The following is a 12038-nucleotide window of genomic DNA, read 5'->3' as shown; positions in this document are numbered from 1 at the left end:
CAAACATACAAAATAAATTAATAAATTTTTAAAAATATCACAAGCTTTAATGTCACTTATGCCCATTGCTATTTATTGGGATAATACTTGTGGTCAGAGTTGGAAAAGAAAAGGTGACTTTTTCTTGTCAGGATTTTTTTTTTAATGTAACTTGGGGAGTAGTTTTATTGCTTGCTGCTTAATATTTATTAAACGCACGTTTCCATTTTAGGAAGGAACATCTGCCATGGAGAATCTAAATGAAATGCAGTGTATGTGGTTTGAGACGGAGTGCATTTCTGCCTATCAGCGCCTGGGGAGATACGGGGATGCCCTGAAAAAGTGCCATGAAGTGGAGAGGGTGAGTGAGTGGTCAGGGTGCGGATTCTGCTTTCATCCGTGAGTGACAAGGGAAGCAGGAGCCAGGCCCCCCGGGCCGTCTGCCTTTCCTGACCGACTGACAGACTCGTTTGATATTTAGTGCTGTGAGCAACATGGAGTGAATGGTTACCTTCTTGATACTTTTGAGGTGTTTATGTATTCTTTTTCTGAAGAGAAAAAGAAAACCATTAATTTAGTAAAAGCAGTTTGTGCTGTCATTGACATACATTCACAGTTTCTCTTCCCTGATCCGGCCATTACTTAATTTTTCATCAGCAGCCTAAGAGGACGCAGAGCTGGTGGCAACCTCTTTCCCCTTAAGCTTCAGGATCTGGTCCACAGTCAGCCTCTCTCCAGTTCGTCTTCCCAGGATGTTGTTTTTCAGTTTGGTGCCCTGTACATCAAATGGCCAGTTCGCAGGCTTATTTCATTACTTGCTTTTAGAATTTTGTGTGATATGCCTTAGTGAGGGCACTTTTCTTTTCCTTTGTGTGAATTTTTGTTTTCCTGTTCTTTGTCATCTCTGAAGCACTCTCCTTCTACATGGACCACAGGAGGAAAGGAGCCGCAAATGCACCCCTGAGGCAGTCCTCAGCAGCCCTCAGTTGTGGGGCACTCGGCACCACTCTTCCCCTGCTGACGCAGTATAAACCCACAGGCGTCGTAGTCAGGTGAGCCTGATGTCTGCACCGTGGCAGTCACTTTGGCCTTCTTCCCATGTGAAACTCCTGAGGTTCCCCAGAAGAAGGCTCTGTCTAGGGGGTGGCTTTCCATGGGAACTGGACTTAAAATTATACAGAACCTTTATAAAAACCACCAAAGTTTGCTTTCTTTTCTTTTCTTTTTTTTTTTTTTCTTGTCCTTTAAATTTGTATTTATAGGAGAAAGATTTGTCATTTCCTCTTTGAGAATGATAAGCCTCTTGGATTATATGTTAAATATCCAAACATTATAGTTTAAATCGGGTACCTGTTTGTATGGTGAAATTGTAGGACAGAATTAGGGCTGGTGGTGCAGGCCAGAATCAGGAGGATCATAAGTTTGAAGCTAGCCTGAGTTGCAAGTGGTATTCAAGGTCAACCTGAGTGACATAGTAAGACCATGTCACAGCAAAAAAGGGACAGGAGATGGTTGGCGTATAAATGTGCTTGTTGTACAAGCCTGGTGACTGGAACACAGATCCCTGGGGTCCCTAACACCGGAACATGGTGGTGTGTCTGTAACCCCACGATAACTGCGGTGAGTTGGGAAGTGGAGATGAGGTGGAGACAGGAAAATCCTGTGGAACTTGGACCAGGCTAGCCTGGAGTACACAGACAGCAAAAGAGACCCTTAAATAAAGTGTAGGGGCTGGAGAGATGTCTGGCTCAGCAGAGGACTGCTGTTTGATTCCCAGCACCACATGGTGGTTTGAAACTATTCCTAACTCTAATTCCAGGGCATCTCGTGCCATCTTCTGACCACACATCATAAACACCATACATGCACGTGCTGCACAGACATATAAGCAGGCAGAACACACATACACATAAAATGCATAAATGGGAAAGAACCAGCAAAACAAAACGAAGTGGAATGTGAGAACCCAGTTTACCCTCTGATTTCCACATACATGCCATCATATACAAATGTGAACACAAATCATAACGCAAACAAAGATCAAAAGCTAGCAGGGAAAAATGCTGAATATTAGTAGGTTGTGTCAGTGCTCCCTAATGTCTGCCAGTTAAACTGCTTCTTAAAGACATTTCATGTGCCCCATTGTCAGTGGGACCTACTTATTTTTCTGTAGAGGTTTAATTTAAAATGTTAGTAGGATCGTTACAGTTGGAACCTTTATGACTTAAGTCCCATTCTTCTTAATATTAATTCCTGTGTTGCTTTTTGATTTTTCAGTATTTCATAAATTGCCAGATTATGTTAAATATATCTTCTGTAACTGTGTATCATTAAGTTTATAGTGACTTTGGCTGAGTAACATGAATGAAATTTTTAAATGACTTTGAGTTTGAAAAATAATTTAATTGGAAGAAAGTATATTTGAGGGAGAGAGTTACATTAATTACCAGAGATTAAAATGTAGAAATCAACACCCTCTGGTCATGTGGCATTATTATTTTTATTTAAAAATATAACTATCTTTATTCAGAGTTTGCTATTGGCATTTCACTCTGTGATGAATCTGAAACATTAGAAAAGTGCCACTTCTCATGTCACTTGTAATGATTATATTAATACTAAAAATAAAAAGGCTTAACTCATGAACAATACGTATATGTTACATATATGTAGAAATGTATTTAGTTTAAATAAGTACATTAAATACTTAATGACTGATTTATAATAAAGTTAATACATTGAAAGAAAGTTATTAATGTCATTGGAAAGAGTTTAAGAGTATAAATTTCAGGCTTGGGTGCTGAGGAGATGGCTCAGTGGTTAAGATACCTGTTGTACATGCATGAGGTCTGAGTTCAAATATCCAGCACTGATACAGAAACAAACAAACAGCAAACACCAGGCATAGAGACACACATCTGAGGGGATGAGACAGACGGACCCCTGGAGCTTCCTAGCTAGGTAGTCTAGCTGAAATAGTGAGCTCCAGGGTCAGGGTCACCTTGTCCCGATGACCTAAAGGAGGGTGACAGTTGAGGAAGATCCTGCCTTCCATATCTCTACATGAACCCACAGAGAAAAAAGTGTATACACACACACACCACAGCACTTGTCTTGCTAGAGTGAGGTCATGAGTTTGGATCCTCTGAATCCATGGAAAAAGTATGGTAGAATGATGTTCTATCAGCAGTGACAGAATGGATTGTAGAGACAGGTGGATCCATGAAAGCTACTGGATCTGCTAGCCTGACCAACATGATACATTTCTGGCCAGTGAGAAACCCTGTGTGAATCAAAGGCACCTGAGAACAGACATCTGAGGTTGTTCTCTGACCTCCTGCATCTTCAAGAATGCCTGTATACCCACATGTTCACATACAAAAGTATAAAATTAAAGATGTTTTTCCCCCCCTGGAGACATGGTCTCACTGTGCATGTATTCCTGACTTTCATGTAGACCATGTGTAGACCATGTTGGCCTCAAACTGAGAAATCCCACTGCCTCTGCCTCTTGAGTGCTGAGGTTAAAGGCGTGTACCACCACACCCATCTTTCAGACATGATTTATAACTATTTCATAAGTTAATTTATACCTGGCTTCTTATATTTTTTGTTTTGTTTTGTTTTTTGTTTTGGAGACAGGGTTTCTCTGTATAGCCCTGGCTGTCCTGGAACTCACTCTGTAGATCAGGCTGGCCTCAAACTCAGAAATCTGCCTGCCTCTGCCTCCCAAGTGCTGGGATTAAAAGGCGTGCGCCACCACGCCCAGCTTTCTTATATTTTAATAAGGAAATAAATACTGAACACACGATTTTGCATTTTATCTTTTAAATAGAAGTTAAGCTAAGAATAAGGTACAAGTCTTTCTGCTTGACAATTTCAATCAAGAACTCTCATTAAAAGCAGTTTCAGCTTTCACATGCTTTTGCGGCTTCTTAGAAATTGGAGTTGAAATTTTAGCATTCTGGAATGGTCCATAATACCTTTTCTGTCTTCATTTCGGCCCTCTCAGTGATTTTAAGATTATCTGTAAAGGTCATGTGGCCCAGTCCAATCTGATGTTTAAGGTTTTTTTTTTTTTTTTTTTAAGCAAAACAGCTGTCTTCAAAGTACTGACTATAGACTTGTGTTCACAGCAACATTCTAAATTATTTTTCTTTTTCTAAATACTGACTGGGATCTCTTTTTAGTGTACTGGCTTATATTCAGGTCAGGGCAGTATATATTGCATATAATATTATATTATTTCTTACTGTTTATTCACTTGAGGGTTTCTGGCAGAATAAGACATGTTGCATCTTTTTCAAGTTTTCACAGGCTTTATAATCACAAATTCTTTAGAGGAAAGGTTTTTCCTTCCTATCTATCTATCTTATCCTATCCACCCACCCATCCACCCATCCTCCCTTTCATGCAGTACATTTCATCCCAACTGTTTGCCCTGCCTCCACTCCTCCCAGTTGTGTCCCCTCCCCATTTCACAATTTTTAGGAACATTTTGTTGTTTTCACTGTTTTAAGTTCTTAACTGTCTCAGCCAAGGATTCAGAGACATTCTAGACAGGGGAGTGGCTAGAAGAGGGCATTACACAGTTCCTGAATAAAGTCATATTCCAAAGTTTTGATGGAGCTTTTCCTAATTTCTTGACAACTAGTCTTAAATCAAGCCCATGTTTTTCTTTTCTTTTTTATTTGTTTTATTGAGAGAGGGTCTTGCTATGTAGTCAGTGCCAGCTTCAAAGTTCACAGTCAAGCCTAATTTGACCATCTGCCAACAGTGGCTGCCAGGCAGTAGGAGGAAGGGGATAAAGACTGTTTATTTAGTTGTGTATGTAGTATTCTATAGTACCCCTGTTTATTCCAAAGCAAAATATCAAACGCTATAGCTATAGTAGTCTACTTTTTCTGATTTTATCTAGCTTTTAAATTTTTTTTAAACAATCAGAAGCTATATGGAGTAAAAAAACACCCAGGTTTATCTGTGGTTGAGTGGTTTCAAGACACAGTGTATTCACTGGAAAAACTGGGAAGACTTCTCATAAACTGGGCTAAGTTGGTCACCCAGTTTATGGAAGACATCAACTGGAGAGAGGCAGCCTGTGGGCTGTTACTGATAAAGAGGTGGACTAAGCGTTTGTGGTTCCAGATTCCTTCTGAAGTGTGACTTAAAATCCATGTCTACTGCTGTTTCCAGAAATACCTCGTGAAGTTTGTCATCCCTCCCTCATGTGTGTCTCAGCCTAAAGAATGTCGTGCAGTGCCTTAGATGTTTTCATCTTACCGTGTGTCTCTTAGCCAGCTGTGTTGGATTTCAGTGTGTTACTCTTATGGAAGCCTGGTTTACATTAAGAAAAAGCACTAACACCATTATGAAATATGTTAGCCTTTGATTTTTAAAAAAAATAAATTGATATCATTACTTACTAATTTATCTCTGAAAATTTAATATTCAAATATGTCATTAAAACATGATTTTCTAAAAAGTTAACTAATATGAAAATTTTTTTCCTGTTTCTTGTCCTCTGTGCTTTTGTTCTTTATAGAATTCTTTTCAAAAACTCTTAGGTATTTAGTGTGATTCTGTATATATAGCATGTTTCTAACTACCAAAACAGCTAAAAGTATCAAGTGGTAGGAACACTTGATATAACGTGTCCTCTGCATAGTTACTAGACCACCTCAGTCCCCTCCTCCCCCGAGGGACTATGGAGCACGTCATTTTTCTGTATGAGTCTGGAGAAACCCAAGTGGAGTGGGGAAGCAGAGGTACAAATACATGTAGGGGAGAAAAAAACCTAAATCATAAAATTGTTTTGTGTGCACATTGGAGGTGAATTTTCTTTTCATGAAAGCAATTACTGCTTAAGCTTTGGGGTTGGGGTGGTGAGCCCTTTGGAAATTAGATGAAAGGGTTGAACTTACTTCTTAGGAAGAAGTTACTATTTTTGTTATAACAAAGACTTAAGATATAAGAATTTATTGAATGTGTGTATGTTAATGAGAGCTTCTTCACTAAGAACAAGTTATAATGCTGTCTTTGTAATAGCACTTTACTAATGAGAATAAACTTTAAAATGTGTTGCTTTGTCAATCACCTTAAGAAACTACAGATTTATTCCTACCTTAGATTAAATAATTAAGGCACAAAGAAATCAAAGGCTTGCGCCTGATAAGCTCCTTCCTTCCAGTTGGTAGGTACTGTGCTGTGTTACACTCTGTGGGAAGGAGGGTGAGTGTTGCCCTCACAAGAGCCCAGGGAGGATTAGATGAATCTGATGGGTAAACATGCAGTGTGAACCTGCATGCAGTTAGATTCAGGGTTGTGTTTAGCTCTGACTTGCTGTTTTCTATTTGAGTAGTGAGGTAAACTACATCAACATAACCAATTTCCAGGGTTTAAAGATAGCCTGATACTTCTCTTGTCAACATTGAGTATTATCAGGAAGTAGGATGAATTATAAAAAAGCCGGTTAAGTTGAGATCACTTATGTCCAGAGTTTTGTGGCTGTAAAAAAATGATACTATAAGTTGAATGCAACCAGGTGAAATTGACTATATTGTTCTGGAAGCTTTTATAGTTTTTCTTTTTTATATAGTTTTCTTTTAAAAGGTAAAGGGTATTGACATAAATGTAAGGGATAATCTTGTGGTTTTGTTTTTAAGCATTTTCTTGAGATAACCGATGATCAGTTTGACTTCCATACGTACTGCATGAGAAAGATGACCCTCCGTGCTTATGTTGGCCTCTTGAGATTAGAAGATACTCTGAGAAGACATGCTTTTTATTTCAAGGCTGCTAGATCAGCAATTGAAATATATTTGAAATTACACGATAACCCTTTAACCAATGACAGCAAACAAGACATAGATTCGTCAGGTAATGAAAAGATTAAAAAGAATACTAAACTTGAGAATATTATCAGATATTAACATATTAAATAGAAAAGTATATCAACACATATTTAAGGAAATAAAAATGTTATCTACCCTGATCAGTCATATACTGTCTACTAGATCAAATTGTCTTGCTTCACTCCACATGTTTGAATAACTAAAATATCAATAAAAGACATGTTGTCAGGTGCATGTGAAGACAGTATTGATACATTAGGAAAAAGCCAGAGAAACTTGAAGTAAAGTTCCTCTTTGTTTGAGGAAGCTGATGTTCTTTAGCTGGTACCTCTCCCTCCACTGCATGGGAGGACTTGCATGTGCCCTCCTATCCCAGTCTTCGTGCCCAGCTGCCCTCAGAGTCTTGATGCTTCTGCCTCCGCCTCCGTATAGGTCTGTGTCACAGCATCAAGCCCTGGCTTTGTGGTTATGTTTTTAATAACATCAGTTAAGAGTATAAATGTGTGCTAATTTATTTTCATTAAATGGTAATTGAAGAAAAGGCTTTTGAGGGCTGGTGAGATGACTCAGCAGATCAACTCTTACCACACAAGCCTCATGAATTGAGTTTGATTCCTGAAACCCCTGTAAAGGAAAGAACCAATTCCATTCCTCCGTGCTCACACACGCAGGAGGGCATGCACCTCCATTCTTAACCTCCTCTCCACCACTACTCCCACAAGCACACTCAGAAAGTACATATAATCAAGTCTTTATAGAATCATATAATTTTTAAAGCTTTGAGTACCTCAGAAAAAAATAAATGTTCTTACAGATTCTGGTATCTGCTTTACTGAAAATAAGATTGCCTTTGTTGCTTATCAGTCAGTCAGTACCACTGTCCACACAGAGGCCCAGTAGATAGTAGATAGGAAGTTCCAGTTTCATTACATACATCCTCTCTCACCCTTGGACCATCCAAGAGCATAGTTGGTACATGTTTTGCAACTTGAAACTGAAGGGGACAAAGTGATTTTCCAGTCATCTATTGTGTGGGAGACTGTATTTGTTTCCTATTGTTGTCATAAACTATGCTAGCAAAGGCAGCTAATGGATAAAGGGCTTATTTTAACTCACAATTCCAGCTTAGGATAATAGCAGGGAAGACAAAGGCAGCAGGAACTTAAAACAGCCAGTCATAGCCACAGTCAAGAGCAGAGAGTGAATGCATACACGGTGTACACGGTACTCAGTTCTTTGTCCTCTTTAAGCAGTGTGGGATACAAACCCAGGAAAGACAGTCACCCACAGATATTCCCACAAACCAACCTAAGCTAGACAGTCTTGTGATTGTCAATTGTTTCAAGCTGACACAAAATTATCACAGAGGCAGAGCTTAGTTGAAATTACTTTTAGTTATTAATGCAACCAACTTTTATTGACTGCCTTTTGTGTGCCATGTTTTGGCTAGTCACAAACATACTTTCTAAAACCTTTTACATAGGTTTTAGATTTCCTATTTCCTCCCGAAAGAAAACTATATAAATAGTGTATTGTATAAAAAAGACAAAAAATGAAAACTGACAGTCACACATTTTGCACATTTGAATGTTTATAGAGAACCTGTCAGCCAAAGAACTGAAGAAAATGCTTAGCAAGCAAAGAAGAGCTCAGAAAAAGGCTAAGGTAGAAGAAGAGAGAAAGCACACAGAAAGGGAACGCCAACAGAAAAATCAAAAGAAAAAAAGAGAAGAAGAAGAAGAAGTTACCAGTGGTCATAAGGAAGAACTTATTCCTGAAAAACTAGAAAGGGTGAGTTGAGTCTATAACTAATTTTTATGGTAAAATTTATGCTATGATTCTCTTCTGGCCATAATATATTTAAATGCTTAAATAAAAAAGAAGCTACTTGCAATATTTCAAGTCATATAAGAGCCACTGGTAATATACAATGTCCAAAATATGCAAAAATTTGACTAATGCTAATTATATATAGAAATATTATAGGCCAGAGTAGGGGCTCATTTAAAGGTATGTTCTAATTCCTAGAATGTGTGTACATGACAAAGGGAAATTAGGACATCAAGGGAAATAAAAGTTGTAATAAGCTGATTTTACAATGAAGAGATTAGCTTAAGACTCCAGCCATTGAAGCAGGTTTTTTGCTTGTATGTATTATGGCTTCCTGACTGAGTGAATGAATGGGTTTGTTTTTTGTGCTCTTTTCCTTCTGTTTGTTTTGTCCAATTCCAGTGTGTTATTTCTGTTTAATCTTTCTATATTCTATTTTATTATTATCTCTTAGAAACCTGTTTATTTCTAATGAGAGACAGAAAGGGAGTGGATCTAGATAGAGTGGAGATAAAGAGGAACTGGGAGGAGAGAGGGTTGGGGTATCTGTAATCAGGATATATTATGTGAGGTGGGGGGAGTCTTTTCAATAAAAAGGAGAGGGGACAGTTGAGATTGGTCTGAAATGTCCATATAACACAGCCTGGTCAGACACGACCTGTCATAAGTGGAGAAAAGCAGACAGGGATAGGGTGATGTGCTGTGAGAATGACTTAATGTGTTGTTGCTGGCTTTTAAAGTAGAAAGAGAGGGCCATGGCCAAGGAGCATGGGCCACCTGTAGAAGTAGAAAAAAGCGTGGAATTGGATTCTTTCCTAGAACCCATGAATGGGAATGCAGTCCTTCTGACACTTTGACCAGTGTGGTCTTATAATCTATAAAACTGAAAGGAGTTTCTAAAAAGACACCCAGTTTTTGGAATTTGTAGCAGCAGTATATAGTCTATGAAGTCTATAATCATGGGTTTAATCTGTCTTACTCTATAAATGGTCGTGATGGTTTGAATATGCTTGGTCCAGGGAATGGCGCTATTAGGAGGCCTTGTTGGAGGAATTGTGTCACTGTGGGGGTGGGCTTTGTGGCTCTAATGCTTAGGCTCCACCCAGTGTGGAATGAGACTCTTCTCCTGGCTGCCTTTTGATAAAGATGCAGAAATCTTGGTATCTCCAGCACCATGTCTGCCTGGATACTGCCATGCTTCCCACCATGATGGTGATGGACTGAACCTCTGAACCTATAAGCCAGCCCCAGTTAACTGTTTTATGTGTAAAAGTTGCCTTCATCTCTTTCCAGCAGTAAAGCCCAACTAAGACGATGATCTAGCTCTAAAAACAGTACCTCATCCCTAAGATCTTATCGAAATGTTATGGTTATTTTAGGACCAGATTTAGCGGAACTTTTAACTTTGATTCACTCATAATGAATATTTAAGATTTTTCATTACATTTTTTCCAGTTATGATTTTTGACATTTGTAATATATAAGGCATTACCAGTTTTTGGTGTATAATTTCATAAATTCTGTAGAATAATTTCAAATAGTTTTTGATTTGTATAAAACTACCCTGATTTTATAGTTATAAAAATAATGTAGCTATTTCTATTTTGAAAACTATTAGTCATGTACCTTTAAGAAAAAGATGCATTTTATTATTTATGTATTTATGTCTGTATGGAATGAGGTGGTTTATAGAGGCTGGTAGAGGGCATTTGGATCTCCTGGAGCTGGAGTTAAAGGTGGTTGTGAGCTGCCTACCATGGTGCGGGGAGCTGGGTCCTCATAACAGCTGAGCTATCAGCCGGGCGTGGTGGCGCACGCCTTTGATCCCAGCACTCGGGAGGCAGAGGCAGGCGGATTTCTGAGTTCGAGGCCAGCCTGGTCTACAAAGTGAGTTCCAGGACAGCCAGGGCTATACAGAAAAACCCTGTCTCGAAAAACCAAAAAAAAAAAAACAGCTGAGCTATCTCTCCATCCCCTGGCCATGTACTTTGAATTGGTTTATAGGTGATAATTTTAAAATGTTTCACGCTTGTTTGGCTCTATAAGAAAGTGTACACATAGTTATATATCTGTATGTGTAGATTTGATTTGGCTTGTGTTACTTGCTGTTCAAAAACAGAAGTTTTCCTTTCTGCTCCTAAATAGGTTGACAATCCATTAGAAGAAGCCATCAAGTTCCTCACTCCTCTGAAAACCCTTGCTGCTGATAACGTTTATACCCACCTGCTGGCCTTTGAAATATATTTTAGAAAAGGTAACGCATTGCTTTGAATTGAGGTTTGTATATGGCTGTTACTTGTTGTTTTGTTTTCACAGTACAGGGGCTGAAGCCTCGGCTCACATGGCTTGGTTCCTGTTGCTATATCGATGACCTGCACAGGCCTAGGCATGAGTTACAATGTTGACTCTGTTAGATACCAGTTTTGTGATTTAGATCCAGTTTTGGTCTTTAGAGCTTTATTTCAGCCTTCCACAGAGGTTCAATTCCCTTTCACTTTCCTGCTCAAAAATTTGCTGGGCAACATATTAAAATATTATAACAGAATTTAGTGTGAGAATATTGTGAACAACTGTACAGATTATTCACATGTGCCGGCTGGTTCTGTGTCAGCACAGACTGACGTCATTTGGAAGGAGGGAGTCCCACACGAGAAAATGCTCCCACCAGATTGGCCTTTTGGCATTTTCTTGATTGATCTGGAAGAGTCCAGCTCACTGTGGGCAAAGAGTGGTGGTTCCTTGAGGTATAAGAAAGCAGGCTGAGCAAACCATGAGGAGCAACCCAGTAAGTAAAGGTCCTCCATGGCTTCTGCCTCAATTTCAGCGTCAGGATTCCTGACTTGAGGTCTTACCCTGCCTTCCCAGGATGAGGAACTTTCAGCTGTGAGATGAAACAAACCCTTTCCTCCCCACGTTGCATTTAGTCATGAGTTTTATCACAGCAATAGAAAGAAACCTAATTAAGACATTTATGTGAAACAATTTTTAAAATTTTTCTTCAGAAAGCAAAAAATTGTCTTAGATAATGCAAATTAATTTAAATTTTTTCTCATGTGTTTTTTAAAATTAAGTTCTTGAATTTAAGTGATACTCACACTGCATTTGTTTTGTTTTGTTTTGTTTTTCTGGCACAGGGAAGTTTTTGCTAATGTTGCAGTCTGTTAAACGAGCCTTTGCCATTGAAAGTAACAATCCTTGGTTACATGAGTGCTTGATTAAGTTTTCTAAATCTGGTAAGTATAAGAAGGAGATATTCATGTGCATGCAACTATGAGAAGCAAATATAAGCCATCTTCCATTTAGCTGGACAGGAGGACTGCAGAGATCTAGCCAAACCAGACGTTTGCCTGAAACTCAAATGGTGCTATACCTGTAATT

The 12038-nt window shown here is 38.7% G+C and overlaps 1 protein-coding gene across 3 annotated transcripts in view; it reads left to right on the top strand.

Moving 5' to 3' along the window:
- Window positions 1-12038, top strand: part of Naa16 (N-alpha-acetyltransferase 16, NatA auxiliary subunit) — a 53052-nt gene that overhangs the window by 35708 nt on the left and 5306 nt on the right. For 2 of the 3 annotated variants that reach the window (XM_021182000.3, XM_029469127.2), the window contains 5 exons: window positions 212-340; window positions 6642-6855; window positions 8428-8621; window positions 10806-10914; window positions 11795-11893. In XM_021182000.3, coding sequence (XP_021037659.1) covers window positions 212-340; window positions 6642-6855; window positions 8428-8621; window positions 10806-10914; window positions 11795-11893 — 745 coding nt within the window. The remainder of the gene's footprint in view (window positions 1-211; window positions 341-6641; window positions 6856-8427; window positions 8622-10805; window positions 10915-11794; window positions 11894-12038) is intronic. The other variant, XM_085828795.1, reaches the window with a different exon arrangement.

The sequence above is a fragment of the Mus caroli genome, unplaced genomic scaffold (assembly GCF_978045245.1).
Source record: "Mus caroli unplaced genomic scaffold, Mus_caroli_1 scaffold_12, whole genome shotgun sequence".
NCBI lineage: Eukaryota > Metazoa > Chordata > Mammalia > Rodentia > Muridae > Mus > Mus caroli.
This window is presented reverse-complemented; position numbering and strand designations above follow the sequence as displayed.